Raw genomic sequence first — 24,306 nt, 5'->3', positions numbered from 1 at the left:
CATAATACATTCTAGTTCCATCCACGTTGTTGCAAATGGAAAGATTTCATTTTTTATCACTAATATTCCATTGAATATATATACCACATCTTCATGCATCGGTCCAATGGACATCTGGGCTCTTTCCATACCTTGGCTCTTATTGGTCGTGCTATTATTGGCTATGATTATAGTGCTGCTATGAACAGTGGGGTGCATGTGCCCCTTTGAAACATCACTTCTGTATCCTCTGGATGAATACCTAGTGCAATTGCTGGGTCATAGGGTAGTTCTATTTTTAACTTTTTGAGGAACCCTCATACTGTTTTCCAGAGTGGCTGTACCAGTTTGCATTCCCACACAGTCCTGTAATGTTGTGCCATGACTTTGTCAATAGGGCTGAAGCTCCAACCGTCATCTGGAGATAGTGTTCAAAACAGCAATGAGTGACCCGGTTTTCACATTCTCTACCTCCATTTTTCTATCATGACTTCGAGTCTTAAAAGTTGGATTCTAGGGGCGCCTGGGTGGCTTAGTCGGTTAAGCGTCTGACTTCGGCTCAGGTCATGATCTCGCGGTCTGTGAGTTCGAGCCCCGCATTGGGCTCTGTGCTGACCGCGCAGAGCCTTGAACCTGTTTCAGATTCTGAGTCTCCCTCTCTCTCTCTGACCCTCCCCCGTTCATGCTCGGTCTCTCTCTGTCTCAAAAATAAATGTTAAAAAAAAAAAAAAAAGTTGGATTCTATAAGAAAAATACCATACGTACCAGGAGCTACAAAGTAGACAGGGTCTGATCGTCGTGCAGAGCTAAACACATCTCGATGGCGTTGTGACCACTGCAGCTTTGCAGGAGCCCCATATCTTTGGACAGCCTTCCAGCCATCAACATCTGAAACACAAAATCACTCTGCATTCAGACAAACCTCTTCATCTATTGAGTTGAACAAGACAAGACTTGATTGCCAAAAAGTCTTAGAGGTGAATAACTAGTGGGGTTTTCTTAATAGTTCCACACTTCCCTGTGCCCTTCTCTACTTGGGCTTCAACTTCACCTCCCACCCCGCAGCTGCTTTGACTTGAGTCTGATTCTTGTAATTCATACTTTTATTTACATAAGTTCTGGCCTTAGTTTCTCTTTGAACATATTAGACCCTCTTAACTAAGCTGAAATCCTATCCATCTCCTATGTTTTTATGGTGTTTTGTAGCTTGGTAACTAATTTCACATATATTGTGTGTAATATATGTGAAAGCAGTGTTAGTGTTATTAGTATTAGTTATCCCATAACCCCCGCTGCCGCCCCCATCCAAATGAAAGACTCTTTTGTGGTTTTAAAATACATGGAGATGGGAAATGCCAGGGACATGAAAATTTGGTCTCTTTAGTTATTTTGTTTTTCATGTGCTAATACAAGGAAACTGTTCAGGTAGGACTTTTTCAAGTCATTAGGATCTGTCTTCTTGCCCTAGCCAAATAATGTATGTTAAAATCTAGAAGAGAAATGCTAAAGGTCAAGAGTCCCGTGCTGTGATGAGGAGGGAGGTTGTCTGTAAACACAAAGCCCTATACGATGTTAAAAACAGAATTCTAGAAACAGGACACTTTACCTTGATGGAAAGTAGAGATGATTTTATGGACACTGTAGTCTCCAGAGCTGTGGCAGTTGGCTGAATGCCCATAGCAAAAACACTGGGTGCAGCCCTCGGGGTTTCCCCCATCCAGGTGATAGTAACCTGGTCGACACCTGTAGCAGCATTTTAGAAATCGGGACAATGTTATGGGTTACTTCTTAGTTCATATAGAGAACATGACGACTGATCTTTTCTTTCTCTCCCACCTGGCCCTGTTAATTCCCAGAGCTAGGAAATCCTAAGTTACACGTACCACCCTCACTCCCAAACCTGATGGACAATCACAGCCGCCCACTGAGACAGCATGAACATTCACTTTCCCTCTGGTAGAGCAGAATCACATTTGACTTGGTGGTCTGGGAACTTAGTGATTTTTCCATTCATGCTGAGGAATTGAGTGGAGGCCACATGAGCGGGACAAAAAGAGTCAGGGCAAGAGTATGTAGAGCTGGCCCTGTCTTAGAGAAAGTGTTTGATGGAGGCAAAAGAGTGGGAGGTTGGAGGCCAGGCAAGGAAAGGCAAACACCCGGGTCCCAGCACCCTCTCAGCTGTACTGACCCGCATGAAGTACCAGGTGCTGCCCACCATCCCTGCCCCTTAACCTGGGCTCTGGCCCACAGGGGAAGGGGCAGGTTGAAGGTATGACAAAGAAGGATGGCTCTCCACAAAAGCAAGATGTGGGCTGGCATCCCACCTGCCAGTGGCTTCTCTGAGGACCACAGCTACCAGGCAAGTTGCAGATGTTGGGGTCACAGAGAAGGAAAAACTGGGGAGGACTTGTTTTTCCATTTGAGTTAATTACATCCTTCTACATGAAATAAGTTTCAACTATCATTTATTTAGCACTTATTTCCAATGTTCTTAGATGAAGACACCCAGGTCAGGGAGGTTAAGAAACTTGTTTGAGGTCCTACAGCTGGTAGGTGACTGAGGCAAGATTCAAACCAGGTACATCTGCCTCTAAGTCATGTGGCCTAATCCATGGGACTCTGTGTTGGGAGTCTGTTCGTTGTGCAAAATCACAGAAAAGCAGGTTGGCTGTGAACAGTAAATGCTTCAGAGAACAGCTGTAAGTAAGCTTTCTTTTTCTCTAGAGAGCAAAGGCTTTAAAAAAAAATTATGGTTTCTGCGGAGGAAACCTGTAGGTTAAAAGGGATTGGAAGGAAGGAAGGGAGGGGCACAGAAAGTGAGGGGAAGGAACTGAGGGAAATCAGGCAAAACTAAACCATGTTTAGGGATGTACTTGGGTAATAACTTATGAAGAAAAGGAAGGAAGCAATTACACAGGTCGGAATAGTGGTCACTTCTAGAAAGAAGGGAGGGTATCGTCAGTTGAGATGGCAAATTTTTAGTGAAGGTCTATTTCTTAGAATCAATTGGTGATGCTGACGACATTTATGGTATGTGCTTTTCTATTTCTGTCCTACACTTCGAACTTAAAAACCTTTTGACAAGTGACTCCTCTTTTCACGCTTTTCTATACCCCCACCTCAGCCCCAAGGAACTCCCTGAAAACACAAGTGGGAATGTATCTGGAATTTTCTCTGCCCAGGTATAAGTGATTGTCAGAATGGCAAAGAACTGCTTTCTTTAAGGAAATGAGAAGAAAGCCTTTACAGCCTTTACCTCTTGGGCCAGCCTCACAGCACTCAGCTCACAACAATCTTAGAGAAGAGTTTTAGAAGTCTGGGCAGTCCTTAAGGAATATCTTGCAAGCAGCGACTGAGGGTGGATCGCTGTTTACTGTGCCACCTGCCCCAACATGGCTTGGGGCCCAACGGGCTCGTACGTCTCCCGGCTCATGTGTGTGCATGTAACCACTGTTCTGCCCCTGGGCGGCTCCTTTTCTGCACACGATGGTTCTATATGGCCATACACGGAGATATTTCCTCTTACAAGCATTTTCCCAACGTGCTTGATTAGGCCAGGTCTTTTCTGGGGCCCAGCTGAGTCATGTGACCTCACTGCATACCACCTTATATGGGAGCACCTAGGATTCAGAGTCAGCTGGCAAGGGGACTCACTGGGGCCCTGTGCCTCTGCGGCCCTTGTAAACAGACAGAAGGGGCCCACGGCAAGAGCATAGAGTCCAGTGAGACTCGGGGGCTCCGTGGTATTTTTTTTTTAAAGGCAAGTTTTTGAGGACAGAGGGCAGGACCGAGGTCCTCAGCATTTAAGTGTCCCTTTTCCACAACCACACTCGGAGGATAAAGCCTCATGCTAGTTGCCGGGGGACTCTCCCTCCCTGCTGTGTCTGAAGGGCCACGGCTACACACACCTATCACAGCGCTCTCCGGTGACAGCTGGCTTGCAGACGCAGTGGCCTTCGTCACAGGGCCCCGAGATGCCAGCTGGCTCGCAGTCACACTTGGAGTCTCTGGGAAAGAAGAAAAAGAAAATGAGGGGTGTGTTTCCAAGGGCTTCTCAACCACACACCTAAAGATCAGGGGCTCACAAGCAAATGTCAGCAACTTAAGTTTTTCATCTTCCCTGATGCCTCCCTCAGCCATCCTTATCGGTGCTAATCTCTCGCAGACCCCGTAAGGGCTCATTTGTCTGTGTTCCTGCTCCTCTGAAGGCGACAGCCAGTCCGTGAGCTGTCTGCTACCCAGCCCTAAGGAGAGAAGGGGATTGTGCCAGAATGTGAACCAAATTCATCACTAAACTGGGTGTAGTTTGGCTTGGTTTGGTTGACTGTTTGGTTCAGTCGCTTTCTCGTCCTTTGCTTCTCTATTGCTTGATTCAGTGATGACTGCTTTCATCGGGACTGATCCCATCTACTTGGTATTGTATTTAATAGCTCTTTCTCTTGCTAATACTCCTATCAAGACACAATTCTCATTCCGTGCAATTTAAGATGTACAACTGAAGGGCACCTGGGCAGCTCAGTCGGTTGAGCATCTAACTTTGGCTCAGATCATGATCTCACAGCTAGTGGGTTCGAGCCCCACTCCGGGCTCTGTGCTAACAGCTCGGAGCCTGCTTTTAGATTGTGTCTGTCTGTCTGTGTCTCTCTCTCTCTCTCTCTCTCTCTCTCTCTCTCTCTCTCTCTGCCCCTTCCTTGCTTGTGTGCTCTCTCAAAAATAAACATTAAAAAAAATTTTAATGTACAATTCGATGGCTTTTAGTAGGTTCTCAGAATTATACAACCATCTCCATTTTAGAACATTCCCATCACTCCAAAAAAAAAAAAAAAAAACCAGAAAAACCTGTGCCCTTAGCAATCACCCTCCACTCCTCCCCCCCCAGCCCAGGCAACCACAAATCCACCTGCTGTCTCTATAGATCTGCCTAAACATTATCTGTAAATGGAATCCACAATCTTTGGCCTTTTTGCGTTTGGCTTCTTTCCCTTAGTATGTTCTCAAGGTTCATCCAGGTATCAATTTTTTTATGGCTGAATACAGTTCGTCATATGGATAGACTACATTTTGTTTATCCATTCAACAGCTGATGGACATTTGGGTTTAGCTATCATGAATAATGCTACAAACGTTTGTGTACAAGTTTCTATGCAGAGATGGATGTTTTCATATTTCTTGTGTATTTCTAGGAGTGGAATTGCCGAGTTTGGTGGTGGGTTTTTTTTTTTCCTTTTTTGCAAGACATTCTCAATGGAGTCAATGTTTCCATTTAATTTTGATGCAATCTGTCTCGTGCAGACCAGTGCTTTGGCTAGTAACTAGTGTCACTCAGATGGGCACATGGTCACATGTGCCTATATTGTGGGTCTAAAGCCAAATATGCTGTCTTTTCCCTACTGTTCTGTTCCTCTTCTGACTTCCCTTTGATCCCATCCAAATCCTACCCAAGCCTGGATTGGACTCCCCTCACCCCCTCACATTTCTCGTCCAATCAGATTCCAGGTCCTGTCAGGCTCCCTGAAGATCCCTTTCCCGGTCTGGATCTTTCACTTGCAAGGGTCCCCTCCTGTCCTTAGCCCCACCACATGACTAACTGGACCCTCTGACAAACATTATACAACATCTAGTGGTTGCTAAGCACCAGAGACACTAAGAAATGGGGTCCTGGTCTCTAGGAGTCTCAAGGCAGGGCAGAGCTTGAACAACGATGGCAGTGGAGCATAAGGCCAGCTGGAGCCAAGCAGGAACACAGCCTGTGTGCCTTCCCCCACTCTGGGCACTGGGAACGCAATAGTGAACAAGACAAAGCCGACATGGAGCTTCCAGTCTAGTGGGAGAGACAGACAAATATGTAAAGAAAATGAGGGATGTGAAGTAACAACGATCAGAACACAGAAGGTGGAAAGGCCTCTGTGGGGAGTGGATGAGGTGAGGATAGAGCCCGTGAAACTCCCTGTGGCCCTGTAGGAAGCGGGAGTGCTCTAGGCAGGTCCAAGATCACTTGGCTTGGCTCCTCTGAAGAAGGGAAGGCAGGCTGGTGGGGCTGGAGTGCAGGGGGCCAGGGGGAGAGGGGTGAGAAAGCCAGGGAGAGCTCACTGCTGAGGGCGCAGAGGACAGAGGATGTTGTAGGGCCCTGCTGGGCCTGCATAAGAAGTTTGTCTCATTCGGAGTGGGAAAGGGAGCTACTGGAGGGTTGCAAGCAAAATATGATCGACTTCATATTTTATAAAGCATTTCCAAAGGGATGACACTGGACTGAGGGAAGGGTCTCTGAAGACCATGTAAAAGGGGCAGGGAAGGCCGGAAGAGAACAGTCTGTGCAGAGGCCCAACGGGTGAGAGAACTTGGGACAGTGGTCACCAGGCTGGTGCAAGCATGGCTGGAGGGCGTTCTCCCACGGGCAAGGTGCTGGAAAAGGGGGCAAACGGGAAACGATCCTCTGTGGGCACCCCCTAGCTAATGGCTTCCCTGCCAAGCTCCCCTTCCCCTAGTGTCTGTCTGCTGGCTCTGCAGCTCTGTGGACTGCTTAGGTGACTGATAATGTGTGCTCCCTCCTCTTCCAGAAAAGCCTCTGAAGAGGGACGGAGGATGCTTCAAACTATAGGAATAAAATAGTGCAGAAAAATTTCTCTAGCCCAGTTCATGTTGGGTTGAAATGGGTCCCAGGTAAGAATCTGAAGGACTCTTTACCTCCATCCTGGTTCATCTAAACTGCGGGCAATCCTCAGGGTGGAGAACATGGGTTCCAGAGCCAAAACTCTGGGCCTAAATATTAGTCCACCCTCCCCAGTAATATTGGGCAAACTTAACCTCCTGGGGGGCAAATTTCTGTCTTTAACATGAGCTAATCCCAGCCTCCATGGGTTATTGTGAGGATCACATGCCATAACCCACATGAAGTCCTCAAGCAGCGTTTGGCACACAGTTAGTACTCAGTAAAGTGGCCACTGATGTCACGGTCATTGTCATCACTCATGGCAGAAGCTGCAGTGGTGGGTGCAGGGGCTTACAGTGGCCTCTGGTCCTGGGTGCACCCGGCATCGGTGAGTGTGTGGAAGCCTGGCAGACACCGGTCACACCTGTCTCCTGTCACACCTGGTTTACAGCTGCACCGTCCAGAGTTGTCACATCGAGCGCTGAGAGCACCTGTAACCCGACGGGGTCGGGGGGGGGGGGGGGGGGGGGGGCGGGGGAAGGGAAGAAGAAAAGGAAATACTTAATCTATTTGGCATTAGGAAACAACTGTGGCCCCGTGGGAGCACAAGGAATACCAAGGAATATCCACCACCTGCTGCCGCTAATAATTCCACGTTGTCTGAGTACATGTCCATCCACCAGGGCAAGGTTTCACGGCCAAGGATGGCTTCTTCAGGCAAAGAAGCAGAAATTATTCTTGAAGGCAGGCATTTTTACTTAGTATCTGTTCTGATTTGAACATTAGTGTGTAGGCCACTGCCTTATAAGTTGAATCCTGGAGATCTCAAGAAGAGGGAAAATTTGAGCACATCAGCCTCCTCAAAGAGAGTCGGTAGGAGAAAGTGAGCAAGTCTTCCCTTATTCCTGGCAGGCAAAAGCTGTATTTTAAGTGTCCATGCTTGAACAGTGTGATTCTTGGGTGTGAAAAGGCTTCTTAATCTAAAATCTGTACCTACCCAGAGCAGACGACATTCTCGTCCTTGGTGCTATCTCCCCTTCCCTGTGCATCGTACCCGCTTAGTACATACGGCATTTGTCCTGTGATCAGTTTTGTACAGACGTGCTCATACTGGTCAGCGGGCCCTCTCAGACTGAGAGTTGCTGAGAGACCGGTGCTGAGGGCAGCAACTGTGCCACTACGGAAGCCGGACTCTTCTCCATTCTCACTGCCTTCCCTTCCCCCACAGTTCAAGCCTCTGTCTTTTCTCCCAGGACCCGGCCTCCCACTCTGTCTTCCCGGCCTCCATCCTTGTCTCCTTTCTCTCCTCTCATTCTCCTTTAAAAATGGAATTCATCTTGGGGTGCCTGGGTGGCTCAGTCAGTTAAGCATCCAACTTCGGCTCAGGTCACGGTCTCACAGTTCCATGGGCTCGAGCCTTGCGTCAAGCTCTGTGCTGACAGCTCGGAGCCTGGAGCCTGCTTCGGATTCTGTCTCTCCCTCTGTTTCTGCACACCCCCTCCTCCCCTGCTCATGCTCTCTCAAAAATAAAACATTAAAAAAATGGAATTTATTTTTAAATGGGTGGTTCAGTTGGTTAAGTGTCCAACTCTTGATTTTTGGCTCAGATCATGATCTCACAGTTCATGGGTTTGAGCCCCATGTCAGGCTCTGAGCTGACTGCACACAGCCTGCTTGGGATTCTCTCATCCCCCTCATCCCCCTCATCCCCCTCATCCCCCTCATCCCCCTCATCCCCCTCATCCCCCTCATCCCCCTCATCCCCCTCATCCCCCTCATCCCCCTCATCCCCCTCATCCCCCTCATCCCCCTCATCCCCCTCATCCCCCTCATCCCCCTCATCCCCCTCATCCCCCTCATCCCCCTCATCCCCCTCATCCCCCTCATCCCCCTCATCCCCCTCATCCCCCTCATCCCCCTCATCCCCCTCATCCCCCTCATCCCCCTCATCCCCCTCATCCCCCTCATCCCCCTCATCCCCCTCATCCCCCTCATCCCCCGCCCCTCCCTTCCACTTGCGTGTTCTCCCTCTCTCAAAAGAAACATTAAACATTTAAAAATGGAATTCCAATCACATTACTCATCTGTTTAGTCCTCTGGTGGCTCCCCACTGTAAGCAGCATAAAATGCAAACTATATCATGGCCCACAAGAGTCAACCTCTCCTTCCTTCCCTCCGCTCCCAGCCCCCCAGCCTTGCTGGTAGAACCTGCCAGACTGCTTCTCTCCTTAGGCACCTGCACTTGCTGCTCCCCTGGCCTGGAACCCTCCTTCCCCAGAGCGTCCCCTGATTGGCCCATCCTCGGCTCTCTGGTCCTGAGTTACTACTACTTCTCTAGTGAAATCTTGGATCCCCAAATCTAAAATCTCCATCCCACCACTACCATAGTCCTTCCTCAGGATTCCCTCAGTCTGTGCTCCCTGCTGTCCCCAGTGCCCAGGACAGAGCTGACGTAGAGGAGATGCCCAGAAATCTGTCGGATGAAACCATGTACGCCATGAAAGAGGTCGGGGCTGTTGGGAGAGGGTCAAGGGTAGCAAAAGCTGAGCAGGAAGGTGGTGAGAAGTGTACCTCCCCTACTTGACGATTTCCCTGTGCTGGCAGGATGATCAAATAATCCATCTGTCTCAACGAACCGTGGTAGCCGGTACCAAGCCGACAGGACACTAACCAGTTGCTCCTTTCTTTCTAATCGGTTATTTGAATTTTTAATTCACTGGTAGATACAATTCAAATCGATAAAAGTATTGGCTCTGCACCTACATAAAAGCTTTTATGCCACCTGTGGAACATGAACAACATCAGTCACACTCAGAGCTGGTGGGAGACCCCATGTCAACTCTGTAAAGCTTGAAGGGGCCCTTCTACTCTACAAGCTGTCAGCCAACACAGCTAAGAAGGAAAGCTGCTTTTTGAATTATGCTCTGATAAGTAACATTCAACAGGAGACATCCCTCTTTATTCAAAAAAAACTTTTAACATTTATTTTTGAGAGACAGAATGCGAGCAGGGGAGGGGCAGAGAGACAGAAAGGGAGAGACGGAATCCAAAGCAGGCTCCAGGCTCCAAACTGTCAGGACGGAGCCTGACGCAGGGCTCAAACCCACAAATGGTGAGATCATGACCTGAGCCGAAGTCCTGAGCCACTCAGGAGCCCCAAGACCTCTCTCTTTAATACAATTAGTTTTCTTTGTTTAACACAAATGGGTGTTGATGATGGGTTCAGAAACACATTTTTTTTTTTCTCCGTTCCAACTTATGGAAATCACGCTTTTGACTTAAGACCATTCTCCCTGCAGGGGTGCCTGGGTGGCTCCATCGGTTGGGCGTCCACTTCGGCTCAGGTCATGATCTTGCAGTTTGTGGATTTGAGCCCCATGTTGGGCTCTGTGCTGACAGCTCATAGCCTGGAGCCTGCTTCAGATTCTGTGTCTGTCTCTCTCTGCCCCTCCCCCACTTGTGCTCTGTCTTTGTGTCTCAAAAATAAATGGGAAAAAATTTTTTTAAATTCTCCAGTAATTTTTCAGAAATGAGTTATTCTTAGAAGATGGAAAAGACTGTGCTTTGGACTCTGGCCTACATGGACCAAAATGGTTATTCTACAAAACACCGTTCTGAGGGAAATTAACGCTCTCATGAAAATAGGCATTCTGTGTTCAAAAGAGTTCGGGAAATGGTACACTCTAGGCCTTTCAGAGACTTATAACTTCATTCAGTAGGCATGACGCTTGTTTAACTCTTAAGGCCAGTGTTTCCAACCATTATTTGACATTCTTACAGGCCACGTCTATTATCTTGAACACTGTGCTCTACAGGACATTATCTAGAGAATTCTGCTCTAGAAACTGGGGGTCAAAGTGCCCAGACTTTGAAATCCAACAACTCTCCCTTCAAAACCAGCTCTGCCACTTAGCTCTGTGTCCTTGGGTAAACTGCTTACTCATCGCTTATTTTAAGTGAGGGTAACAGCCTATGCCTCATGGAGCTGTTGCAAGACTTTGAACTAAAATATATAAAGGCCTAATTTAGCGTCTCGCACGTAATGGGCACTGGAAGAATGTAGTTTACGCTGCTATCTCAAGGCCTCCTGCAAACCTTGACACAGACATGTGCACTGGTCCTTACTGTGAAAGTGACTACTTTATTTCACATTCTAAAACTGCCGAAATAATAGCACTGGGTTTTCAAAGTATCTCATTAAAATAAAAACCCTTGTCCCAATTCCTACATTGCAAGTTGCTTTTAGGGATTGTGAATAACTGGGTTGAAAGAACAAAATAGCTTCCTGTTTTGTGTCCCAATAAGCTCTTTTAGGGCTTATATAGTTTCTGTGCATCTGAGGGTTCAAGCAGTTATTCTAAAATGATTACTATTTAAAAAATAGCAAATTAAGGGGCACCTGGGTGGCTCAGTCAGTTGAGCGTCCGACTTCAGCTCAGGTCATGATCTCACGGTTCATGGGTTTGAGCCCTGCATCAGGCTCTGTGCTGACAGTTTGGAGCCTGGAGCCTGCTTTGGATTCTGTGTGTCTGTCTCTCTGCCTGCCCCTCTCTCTGCCTGCCCCTCCCCTGCTTGTGCTCTGTTTGTCTCAAAAATGTTAAATTTTTTTGATAAATAGTAAACAAGAGGGTATGTCCGTTTGAGAACGCTTTACACACACACATTTGTATTTTAAAGTAACAAGAATTTAAGAATTATAAGTTATTATTGAAGACCTGTTTTGGGATACCTGGGTGGCTCAGTTAAGCATCTGACTTTGGCTTAGGTCATGATCTCATGGTTCACGAGTTCAAGTCCCACTTCGGATTCTGTGTCTGCCTCTGCCTGTCTCTGTCTCTCTCTCTCTCTCTCTCTCTCAAAAATAAAACATTAAGAAAAATTAAGGCATGTTTTCAATAATAACCAAAATGTTGTATTATGAGTAATCCATTGTCAGGATCATAAATATGTAAATAATAGAACAAGTCCAATATCCTTGATGTCCATACAGGTCTCAAGAATTTAGGTGTCATGGAAAGAAAAAACCACATGTATGTACAGTGAATTTCAAAATATTTGCAAAAGGTTTTCAGGGCTTTTACACATGTGGTTATAAGAGTTGAGAACTCAGCCCTGTTGCTGAACCCACAAAGTCATCACCTAAAAATAAGCCTGGCTGCTATATTTATGAGAAACTGATGTGACATCCAAAATCTGTGACCACTTTGGGGATTACTGATGCTGTTGGCTTCATTCGCCATACATGGAATGATTGCATTTTTTGGGAAGGTGTGTTCTTCATTTTGAGATTGAATATTTGATAAATTCCCTTGTAGGTGATGCATATCTTCTGGCTGATTGGGAGACTGAGAAATCCCATAGGGAATTAAATTTGTGCCACTGGGCTAGGAATCTGGGCAGCCATGGTGTCGTGGGAGATGGCACAGGGTGGGAACTGTCTCTGTCACTAACATGCCACTCAGGCTCGCAGGTCACCTTCTTCGTGTCTGTAACGGTGGGTGCAGCGTGCTAACACCTGCAGGTTGTCCAGTTATGAACACTGAAGAAGATACAGCCTATAAAAATATTCTGGAAAAATATAAAGCACTACCCAGATCTTAGGAAATAAGATCCATGAAGCTTTTCCTGGACATCTAATTGTCTGATGTTGGGGATAAAAGAACAGCATTCTGATGCTTTATTCGTTCATATGGAAGGAATAAGATAATAGTTCTCCATCAGAACTCTGGATTATAACTTTAACTTTTGCAATTGCTTGTTAGAGGACTGGAGGCCATCAGCTCCTCTAGGCCTCCCTTTCCCCACTCCTTAAAAGACATTTGAAAAATTCACTGCCAATTTCAGGATATTAATAAGAAAATAAAATGCTAATAGTTTCAGGCCAAACATATGGCCTTGACAGCATTCCTTCTAAAGTAGAATGTAACTTAAAAAAGCCGGTGTCCCAGGAAACTGCCACACTGATCTCTGTCCTAATTAAAAAAAAACAAACAAACTACATCAACTACAATTTACTGAGTTGTCTACCACGTGCTTAACACAATTCTCACACAATCCTGTGGTGGGAAAACCATGATGTCCCCCTTCTACAGATGGGGACACAGGGGCAGCAAGCGGTGAAGGGACATGCCCGGAATGACACAGCAGAAGCGGAAGTACCAAGATTTGAACCCAGGCTGTCTGGCTCCAAAACCCACCACTAGTCTTTACATTACCATCTTTGATATCCGTGCACCTGGGGCTGGCCACCTAGCTACACAACCTTCAAGTTTCTTCACCCCCCTCTCTAAGCCCCTGCCACCTCATCTGTAAAATGGACATAATAATAGCACCCTCTTCATATGGTTATTTGTGAAGATTAATTGCTGGATGAAAGCATCTAGCAAAGTGCCTGGCACAGGGTAATGCAGGTTAGCGATCATATAAGCTGTAAATCATTGTTGGGCTCCTCCTCTGTCTACCAGGATGTTCACACTGAGCCTGGGATGTATACTCCCCAAAGGCAAAGAAAAAGCCAGGCTCATGGATGCTGGGCAAGCAATGGACTCGAGTGAAAGAGAGATGGCGCGGCAAATCCTTCATTACCATCTCTCAGCCACGTGGCAGCCTCCTTGTCTACTGTACGGACTAATAACCTTGTCTTCAGGCCAGGCTCTCCAGCTAAGTTAATTAAGTTTCTAATTACATTCTCGCTGATCGTCTTGCTGGGATGACACAACTCCAGTGACTCACAATGAAGCTGCATATCCTAAAGGGATCGGGGCTTTTCAGAAGGGTTGGATGCCCACTAACATGGAATAACTTTTAATTTTTCTTTATGAAGTTCTTTAGTTCACAAGAATTGCTAAATCCAAAAGATTCTGGATGCTGACCCTATGCCACAAAGCTGAGCAAATTGGGCTCAAACACACCGTAACCGCAAGTTTGGTGAACTGGGAAGTGTTTGCTGGAATTTGGGTCTGCGTCAGCCTGGGGTCATCCCCAGTGTTCTGTAATGCTCTCCAACACACTCTACCGGCATCTCCTGGCTAGACCAAAACCTGCCCATTTTTACGTTCATTAAGCTGTTACTCTTAACTGGTTTCAGAGAGCTACACTGAGTCATTGCCACACACTGTCTATACCCATTAAGTGCACTAACACTTATCCTATTATGCTGTTAAACACTTTCTAACAAAGAAGAGAAACATATCTTTTTTGGCAATAATAGACAAGGTATTCTAAAAAACCTCAACTTCTTTAACAGAACTACTGGTCTCTCCCTCTCTATATGTGCTAACTTGTCTTTACTGTCCATGACGAATATAGCACAACACGTACATCTGTGTAGGCAAGAACTACACACAGCTGTGCGAATACAGCACTGGGCGACATGTTTTAAAAAACAAAGGATTCCTGCTATGAACCAGCCATCTTGTAGATATTTCCTATTTATTGATTCTATTTTCTTTTGTGAACAAACCCATCAAAGACTCTAATCTGCCTTTTTTTTTTTTTTTTTTTTTTTTTTTTTTTTTTTTTTTTTTTTTTTTTTTTTTGAGAGTGAATGAGTGAGTGAAAGAGTAGGGGAGGGGCAGAGAGGGAGACTCTTAAGCAGGCTCCATGCTCAGCGGGATCTCCCAATCCTGAGGTCCTGACCCTGAGATCCTGACCTGAGCAGAAATCGAGAGGAGGATGCTTAACCAACTGAGCCACCCAGGCGCCCCTCTAATCTGCCTATTAATCAGGGTGTCTCTTGGACTAATACAACTCTATATTGCTAGCACCTACCATAGCACCAGAAACAGATTTTCCTATCGCTTTATTTTTCGAGAGGTTGGTCAAAGGCATTGCTATGGATGCACTGGAAGCCTACAAAGCTTCCTTTGTCCCTGGGCCAAACTGTCATCTGCCAGGGAAAGTAATCATGGGCCTCTTGCTACTAGAATTCAAGCCAACTGTGTCCTAAAGACTCCACCTGATTCCTACAACCCAGACTTAAGACAGAAAAATGTGTTGCCTTTCAGATAGAAATGCTAAGACCCTACACTACCAGTGCCTAGTAGATTCCCAATTGTTCTAGATGTTGAGCATCACTCTCTTGCCCTCCTGGCTTCTCTCTTCCTTCCCCCTCTCTATTTGCCTTTCCCCCAACTACCTTTTTTTTTTTTTTTTTTTAGCATAGTCAACACACAAGGTTACATTAGTTTCAGGTGTACAACACCGTGATTCAACATCTCTGTAGGTCATGCTGTGTTCCCCACAAGTGTAGCTACCACCTGTCACCATAGGACAATATCACTGACTGTATTCCCTCTCCCCTGCACCTATTTTGCCCATCCCCCCCACCTCCCCTCCCTTCCATTGGGAAGCATGGTTGCTTCCATTGGGAAGCAACCATTGGTTGGTTCTCTGTATAGGTCTGATTCTGCCCCCCCCTTTTTTTTAATTTAATGTCTACACCCAACATGGGGCTCAAACTCGCCACCCCAAGATCAAAAGTCGCCCACTCTTCTGACTGAGCCAGCCAGGCTCCCCTGATTCTGCTTTTTTGTTTACTCATTTGTGGGTTTTCTTTAATTCCGCTTAGGAGTGGAATCATATGGTGTTTGTCTTTCTCAGTCTGACTCCTCTCACTCAGCATACTACCCTCCAGGTCTGTTCTTGCTGTCGCACATTACCTCTGGGGTTACAGTTGCAGGGTAAGCAGCGATCCCTCTCTCTCTGTCGGTAGAACCCCTCCTTGCACCTCTCGCAGTGAACGCCGTCGGTGTTGTCAATGCAGTTGAGGCAGCGGAACCCGTTGCCTGTCTGTCTGTGAAGCTCCTGATCAAAGACGCATTGGCTGGACTTCCCACTGCAATCACAGACTAGGGATGGGGGGGAAAAAGACCACGCTAGTAAAAAGCTCAGAGACAATGTTATTAATGTAAATTAGGTGCAGGGTACTAAATATTCACACCAGCTACTTGGAGTAAGGTAAGGATGACATGGGCTGAAGGAAGGTTGGGAGAGTCTCTGCCCCACCCAAAGGGAGCAGCAGCATGCTGGGGCAGGGGGGTTGCTGTCAGGGAGAACGTGAGCTCAGGGTTGCCCGACTGTCCCATTCCTCAAGAGACACCAAAAATCTTACGTTATGTATTTTTTTTAATGTTTATTTTTGAGAGACCCAGAGCGTGAGCAGGGGAGGGGCAGAGAGGGAGGGAGACGCAGAATCTGAAGCAGGCTCTGAGCTGTCAGTGCAGAGCCCAATGTGAGCCTCAAACCCTTGAACCGTGAGATCATGACCCGAGCCGAAGTTGAACACTTAACTGAGTCACCCAGGCACCCTTCATTATGTATTTTTATGTAAAAATTCCTGGCTTAAATTTGCAAAGAATTCATATTTACAGCCCTGTGCAACCCCATAGAACAAGTCTACCGGCTAGAGAAAACCTGAGGACTGCCAGCGGTTGCCTCTGGCACAGCTGTCCAACAGCTGACGGCATCCTCTGTTCAAGATACACAATATCTGTCCCTCCTGTGATGGTCAAGGCTGAGGAGCTAATGTGACTGTCCGGACAGGAATCTCCCTCTGCCCTTCACTGTGCCTTGAGTATCCCTCCCAAAGCCAGGTGTCAATGGGGAACCAGAGTCCCATGAAGAATCAACTTTCCCAAATATCTAGGAAAGTTTACCCCATTGAGTGACATCTCCATGGGGGACCTAAAAGTCAATGAGGAAACGTGGAAATACCCCACATAATTCCTGGCACACAGCAGACTCTAAAAAATGTTTGTCACAACTGAGAAGACAAAGATGATAAGCCTTGAGGTTAAAAGAATTGGACCAAATCAGTACTAGTTCTATTTTCAGAGGCAAATCTCTTCAACTCTGAATCTTATTTCTTATAAATGTAAAAGGAATTACCTGCCTCCCTGGACTGTTGAGAGGATCCCAATGAGAAAAGAATACCAAGCCCTTCACACCTGCTAATTCACTCACACAAGACAGGCATTGCCTCAGAGGAGTAAAATGCATTTCAGAAAGGTTAAGTAATTTGACCCAGTGGAGAGCTAGGGTTGGAACCTGTGTCTGATGCCAGACTTCATTTTCTTTCCACCAGGCACATTGTCCATTGGCCACGTGGCCTCAATAAGAGTCCATTTCTAGAACTGCCTAGGGCCACAACTTACCCAGAACACTGATTAAAAAAAAAAAAAATGCCAGCGCACGTGCTGAACAGCTGCCCTGTGCAGGCCATGTCAGGGCTCTGAAGGCACAAAGGGGACTAAATAAACATGATGAGCTTCTGAAGCGACTTCTTACCACACACATCTCTCCAGAGCCCATGCTGTCTCTAGCACCTCACACGTATCAGCTCAGTTACTTCTCACAAGAACACATCAGCACGAGTGGTCTTGTCCCCATTGACTGGATGAAGCACCTAATGCTGGATATCTTGCTTAAAGTCACACAGCTAAATGGCAACCATAGAACTTGCTCCTAAGTGTGTCCAACCACAAAGCCTTCACCCCGCCCCCTGCTTCTCGAGAACCTGGTTACCACTGCAGGTAGGCATTTCTCCTAGAAATCCCTCACAAAGGCTCATTCAGCCCCTACATAAATTCTGTCCCGCCACAGACAGCACTGGTTGTTCCAGATTACTTTTTCGGGAGTTTTAACTCTGCCTCCCTCCGTGTAATTTTTACTACGTGTTCTTGCTCTTCCTTGGAAAACACACGCACACCTACTGTGGTCTTCATTTACTTATCACTTTGTTTCAAACATGGCTTTACAAGCACTGTGACAGCCGGGGCTTTGACTGTCTGAAGACAGCTATCCTATCTCCCTCTCTAGCCTTCTCTCCTTCTGGTTAAACTGGAGGCCTGTCACCTCCATGTCTTTCAACCGTTTCCCATGGGATGATTTCTAGATTCTTGACTGTCCTCCAAGGAACATACTGATTTCCCAATGTCTTTCTTAAAAGGGCCTGAATTTATCACAGTCCTCCAAGTGTGGTTTGACTAGCTCAGCATGCAACACAACTGGGTGTTAGAACTCCATGGACGCAGTTTTGCATTTCGTTAAACTCAGTGTGTTAAGCTTGCACTCAATTCAGACTCCCAGCTCTCTCTGCAGAACGGGTGCCAACTCCAATCTTCCCCAGTGAATGCTTGTGTAACTGATTTTTTGGATCCCGAACAGATGTGCCACACAGCTGTCATGTGCTGTGAAATTGCTGAGACCATCCTTAGGCATGTATAAGCACTAAATTCAGCAGCCAACGACCCTTGTGTGAGGTCAGTCGCCTGGATCACGCAGTGTGCCAATGCCCTTTCTGCCCTGGGTGCCTTTTGAGGGCAGTCTCAAAACAATTACAAAATTTTCACTGTGCCTTTCTGACCCAGAACAAACTTTCTGCTGGTAATCGTTAACTTTATAAGGATGGCTCATGATATATTTAGAACACTTTCAAAAATAGACAACCTTGTTATAATCTGGTGTTTAATGCCTCCCTCCCCTTCTGTCCTCTCTCCTGTCAGGCTCTACTCTGAAAAACTGTGTTCTCCCTTTAAATCCCCCAGCCTTCTGCAGAGATACATTACAGTTTGAGCAAGGGGGATCTTCAGCCAGCAACTCTGCTCTGGAACTTGCTCACTGCCAAATCCCCCTCCTCTCTCACTGGGGTTTCCATGAAAGCCCAAGGTTGTGCTGACTGGGTAGGGCCAAGTAGGCCTTGTGTCGGGAAGTGTATAGGCCTCCTATGTCTGCATCGTGTGAGAACCTCATGAAGATGTTCTCCAGCCCTGCCTGCAGGACTTTGAGGTTTCCAAGCTGCACTGAGCTCAACACTTAGCTGCACTGCACTTTAGCTTAATATTGAGTCTTCTGAACCTTCACCCCCAGAGAAGGAGGGTAGAGACTGCTCCTCTTGCATGAGATGACCCCTTTTGTCGCTGATGCTTTTGAAACATGGTCTCAAATCATCTCCCAAATTTAGACTAACCTCCCTAAAACTATTACTCATTCTCGCTACTGGGGGGAAGGAAATCTTTTTATTTCAAATTCCAGAATATTCTTGCAATTGGCTTAATAAAATGGGCCTCATACAGCTTGAGCCTGGTCCTTTTTTGAGACAGTGTGTGTGTGTGTGTGACAGTGTGTATGAATGCAAGTGGGGGAGGGGAAGGGGCAGAAAGAGAGCGAGGGGAGGGAGAGAGAGAATCCAAGCAGGCTTCATGCTGTGGGGCTTCATCTCACAAACCAAACCGGTAAGATCACGACCTAAGCCAAAAAGTCTCAAACACTTAACTGCCTGAACCATCCAGGCGCCCTGAGGCTTGTCCTTTTTATTCTGTGACCGATTTCTGCCTAACCACTACCATGGGCACGCTGGTTGCTGAAGGGCACTGCCCGGCTAGGAATGAGGTGACTGGGAGCAGTGGGGACTCTGCCAACAGGGCTAAGAGGAAAAGCAGCCAAGTGTAGCCACATGGGGATCCTGCCTACTGTGGTCAGAATTTCCACTCAGGTTTCTAAAGAAAACAGAAATCTGGCCCTGTAGGAGATCTGATCTTTTTTTATTTAAAAATTTTTTTAACTTTATTCATTTTTGAGAGATGGAGAGAGACCACATGAGTAGGGGGGGAGGGGCAGGGGGAGACACAGAATCCAAAGCAGGCTCTGAGCTGTCGGCACAGAGCCCGATGTGGGGCTTGAACCCACAACCATGAGATCATGACCTGAGCCAAAGTCAGATGCTTAACCAACTGAGCCACCCAGGTACCACTGAAATCTGATTTTTAAATGTTGGCCAAAAAATATTTTTTTTATATCTGTTTGAAATAAATCTATGTCCAAGGGCAAATCTCTGCTCTTCTAACAGGCAGAAAACACATGTCCTGCTTTAGAAAAAGGAGGAATGAAGCCCTAGTATATGGCACAGTGGCCTGGTCGTAGTGGGTGTTTGATGTGTGTTTAAAGAACAAATGAATGAAAATTCTCTTGAACTTTAGGAACCCCTGAGCTGTGTTTCTACCATTGAAAGGACTCCATGTGTCCCCATGTGTCTTCACATGCCTTAAAAATATAAATACTAATATCTAGCAGTCACTCTCTTCCCTGTTCCATGAAAGGATGCTTTTCTCTACAGAAGACCAGTCCAGAAAACAGCCTGCCTTGGTAACTTCTACTGCAATGACTTATTTAGGTTAATAGACCCAAATATAAGCCTTGGCTACATTTTAAAACAAATTCTAAAAATTTATTATACTTTCCTTCTTTTATATTTGGCCTTGTTCAAGTTTGTCTAGAGCTCTTATTTTTATTTTGTAATTTTGCTATGCTTCCGAATTTCATAAATGGTTTATCTAGTTTCAGGACATCTTTTTTTTTTTTTTTTTTTTTTAAATATGAAATTGTCAAATTGGTTTCCATACAACACCTAGTGCTCATCCCAAAAGATGCCCTCTTCAATACCCATCACCTACCCTCCCCTCCCTCCCACCCCCATCAACCCTCAGTTCTCAGTTTTTAAGAGTCTCTTGTGCTTTGGCTCCCTCCCTCTCTTTTTTTTTCCTTCCCCTCCCCCATGGGTTTCTGTTAAGTTTCTCAGGATCCACATAAGAGTGAAAACATATGGTATCTTTCTCTGTATGACTTGTTTCACTTAGCATCACACTCTCCAGTTCCATCCACGTTGCTACAAAGGGCCATATTTCATTCTTTCTCATTGCCACATAGTACTCCATTGTGTATATAAACCACAATTTCTTTATCCATTTATTGGTTGATGGACATTTAGGCTCTTTCCACAATTTGGCTATTGTTGAGAGTGCTGCTATAAACATTGGGGTACAAGTGCCCCTAGGCATCAGTACTCCTGTATCCCTTGGGTAAATTCCTAGCAGTGCTACTGCTGGGTCATAGGGTAGGTCTATTTTTAATTTTTTGAGGAACCTCCACACTGTTTTCCAGAGCGGCTGCACCAGTTTGCATTCCCACCAACAGTGCAAGAGGGTTCCCGTTTCTCCACATCCTCTCCAGCATCTATAGTCTCCTGATTTGTTCATTTTGGCCACTCTGACTGGCGTGAGGTGATATCTGAGTGTGGTTTTGATTTGTATTTCCCTGATGAGGAGCGACACTGAGCCTCTTTCATGTGCCTGTTGGCCATCTGGATGTCTTCCTTAGAGAAGTGTCTATTCATGTTTTCTGCCCATTTCTTCACTGGGTTATTTGTTTTTCGGGTGTGGAGTTTGGTGAGCTCTTTATAGATTTTGGATACTAGCCCTTTGTCTGATATGTCATTTGCAAATATCTTTTCCCATTCCGTTGGTTGCCTTTTAGTTTTGTTGGTTGTTTCCTTTGCTGTGCAGAAGCTTTTTATCTTCATAAGGTCCCAGTAGTTCATTTTTGCTTTTAATTCCCTTGCCTTTGGGGTTGTGTCAAGAAATTGCTACAGCTGAGGTCAGAGAGGTCTTTTCCTGCTTTCTCCTCTAGGGTTTTGATGGTTTCCTGTCTCACATTCAGGTCCTTTATCCATTTTGAGTTTATTTTTGTGAATAGTGTAAGAAAGTGGTCTAGTTTCAATCTTCTGCGTGTTGCTGTCCAGTTCTCCCAGCACCGTTAAAGAGACTGTCTTTTTCCCATTGGACATTCTTTCCTGCTTTGTCAAAGATACTAGTTGGCCATACTTTTGTGGGTCTAGTTCTGGGGTTCCTATTCTATTCCATTGGTCTATGTGTCTGTGTTTGTGCCAATACCATGCTGTCTTGATGATTACAGCTTTGTAGTAGAGGCTAAAGTCTGGTCCATCAGGGCATCTTGACAGAAAAGCAAGCGATGAAGGGTGCCCGGGGGCTCAGCCGGTCAAGCATCTGACTTTGGCTCAGGTCATGATCTCACAGTGTGTGAGTTCGAGCCCCACGTCAGGTTCTGTGCTGACAGCTCAGAGCCTGGAACTTCAGGTTCTGTGTCTCCCCCTCTGTCTCTGCCCCTCCCCTGCTCATGCACATGCTGCATGTGCGTGCTCTCTCAAAAAATTATAATCGTTAAAAAACAAGCAATGAAAGTATAAAGATGAGGGTTTTGGACATTTCCTAAGTTGCCTGGGAAGCATTTATCGAGGGTCCATTCGCTCAACAAATACATATGGAGTATCTAGTATGGATACAGTGGTAAACAAAACCAATAGATGTCCCAGCCCTCATGAAGTTCTCATGTGAGGAGGGGGGAAAAAATAAGTAATACAGAGAATATTTGGATAGTGATATTTGTCAAGGAGAAATACATAAAGCAGTGAAAGGAAACAGGAAGTTGTGGGGTGGGAGGGGGGAGGTGAGAAAGTGAAAGTGACATAAGCTGTCTTACTTTTTAAGATTTTTTTTTTTTTTTTTTAATCTCTACACCCAATGTGGGGCTTGAACCCACAACCTTGAGGTTGAGTCACACGCTCCACCAACTGAGCCAGCCAGGTGCCCCTGGTTTACTTCTCTATTTTGAGGCTGGTCTGTTCATGAGCTTTGTCGGCTTGTCTACCAGGCATGGTGTTTTTCTTACCAATTATGAATTACCCACCAAATGTATCAAATTATTCACCTCTCATTTTGTTATGTATTTTCTTTTCCTCTCCTGATAAATCTTTCTTTTCCAAGTACCTCATTGGTAGATTTTTGTCTTACTGGTTCTTACTCCTTTTCCCCCCTCCTCCTTCTGTCCTTAGTCACTGAGATGTACATCCATTTCACTTGTTGAACAAAGATCACTTCATGGGGCGCCTGGGTGGCTCAAGTTGTGATCTCATGTTTCGTGAGTTCAAGCCCCACATTGGGCTCTCTGCTGTCATCATGGAGCTGGCTTTGGATCCTCTGTCCCTCCCCCCTCTCTGCACCTTCCCTGCTTGCACACACATGCGCTCTCTCAAAAATAAACGTTTAAAAAAATGAATAAAAATCATTCCTGACAGGGAGGCCACATTGGATGTCTGCATCCTGGGACATCATAAGCCAGCATGATTTCAAAAAGGGGAGCTGCCAATGTTTTATTTTGTCACATAAGCTATGATATATGTAGATATTTAATATATATGTTGGGTTTTGTCAAATACTTCTCACATTATCCATGTTTTTCTCATTTCACTATGGACAGGCATGGCTCTGGGACCTGGTGCTAATTTATCACTGCAGCAGAAAAAATAAACAAGTTCCTCTCAGACCCTGAACAGACCCAAAGCCTTACAGGGTCTAGGAATCAAGACAGGCAGGTTTTTTTCTCCCTTTTTCACTGAACTCCGTATCCTAGGTGCCAGGTTCCATCGTTACTCTTGTTTAACTCATTTGTCCCGTACTCTTTCCAAGCTAGAGACATCTCTGCAAGGTTCTGTCCTTTTCGCTCTCTGTCCTGCACTCCAGCTCCCGGAAATCCTGGTCTCTGTCAGCCAGGCATCTCTCCACAGCTACAGCAATAAAATTCATCAAGTTGACCTCAAGCCCTGTGTAAACACATGTGAAACCAAGTCATTTTACTCAGATTTTCACATATTTCTTTCAGTCTAGTAAAGTGTGGGTGGTTTTTGTGTCTGCCTCTCTGTTGCTGCTTCTTTGGCACTTAAGTATTTATTATAATAATCACTGTAATAGCATACCGTTGCTGACCCTCAAGGTGCTTCTTAGAGGAGCCCTCCAGGCTGCCAGACACAGGCTGATCTGCCCACAGCCACCCACACTCCCCCAGACTCTGCGAACAATGGAGCAAGTGTGCAGAGCCCCTCAGGCTCACTTCACAAGGCTCCCACCCTCGCTCAAACACACAGCTCCGACAGGTCCGGACAGGAAGCACGGGGCAAAGGCTGTTTCCAAGCTGCATCCTTAAGAGAATGAAAGGAAACTGAAAATACAGGTACTTCCTAGGTTTGCACTGTGGCAAAGCCTTGGAATAATCAGCATCAGCGGCTGCTGTTCATCAAGACCTCATTTTAAGTTCCCCGTAGGACACACCGCGAGCAATTACAAGAAAGTTTAACAACTTGGCGCCAATCTGATCATTTGTGTATAAGCAGGTCTTTTCTATTGTTCTAAGCTGAAAAACATGCTCAGCTTTTCACCGAGGTGATCTAATTTCCATCCTCTGTACAGCGTATGGGATCATCGTGCTTTTTAGTGCTCTCACAAGTAACAACAAATTAAAAAATCCAAGCTCCTTTCCAAACCCTGAAGATTTGGCCCCGCCGACGTCTCCAACTTTACCGCATTCCTCTTTCTCTCTCTTGTTCACTGGGCTCCAACACACAGACCTTTGCATGAACTCTGGGAAGCACCACCTCCTTCCCACCTCAGGCCTCCAGGCTTGCCACTTCCTTTGCCAGGAGCGCTACCTGCCTCCACCTCCCTACATCTACACAGCCACAGGCTGATCTTTTAAAGAGCGTAAATGATATCGTGCAGGGCCCCCGATGGCCCTTCTACAGCTTCTCCCTCCTCTGAATGCCCACGGGACTTCATCCTCGCCTCCATCCTGGTACTTCTCACCTTCTGTCCTGTCTTCACTATTTGTGTATGACTTACTTCCTCCGTAACGTTTTCTACATTTGTATCCACATGGGACCTAACACAGGGCGCAGGACTGTGATGGATGGGTGGATGGATGGATGGGAGGGAGGCAGGCAGTCTGACTCAAAAAAAAGTAAAAAAAAAAAAAAAAAAAAACAAACAAAACCA

At 46.0% G+C, this 24,306-nt stretch overlaps 1 protein-coding gene across 2 annotated transcripts in view; it reads right to left on the bottom strand.

Moving 5' to 3' along the window:
• LAMC2 (laminin subunit gamma 2) overlaps nucleotides 1-24,306 on the bottom strand; it is a 57,671-nt gene that overhangs the window by 21,779 nt on the left and 11,586 nt on the right. For both annotated transcript variants that reach the window (XM_019427403.2, XM_019427398.2), the window contains exons 3-7: nucleotides 15,289-15,477; nucleotides 6,984-7,119; nucleotides 3,888-3,986; nucleotides 1,586-1,722; nucleotides 745-867 (exon numbers count right to left, since the gene is read on the bottom strand). In XM_019427403.2, coding sequence (XP_019282948.2) covers nucleotides 745-867; nucleotides 1,586-1,722; nucleotides 3,888-3,986; nucleotides 6,984-7,119; nucleotides 15,289-15,477 — 684 coding nt within the window. The remainder of the gene's footprint in view (nucleotides 1-744; nucleotides 868-1,585; nucleotides 1,723-3,887; nucleotides 3,987-6,983; nucleotides 7,120-15,288; nucleotides 15,478-24,306) is intronic.

The sequence above is a fragment of the Panthera pardus genome, unplaced genomic scaffold, assembly GCF_024362965.1.
Source record: "Panthera pardus isolate Hobbes unplaced genomic scaffold, ASM2436296v1 HiC_scaffold_21, whole genome shotgun sequence".
Classification (NCBI taxonomy): Eukaryota; Metazoa; Chordata; class Mammalia; order Carnivora; family Felidae; genus Panthera; species Panthera pardus.
Note: the sequence above shows the minus strand (reverse complement) of the source record. Positions and strands in the feature narration are given on the sequence as shown.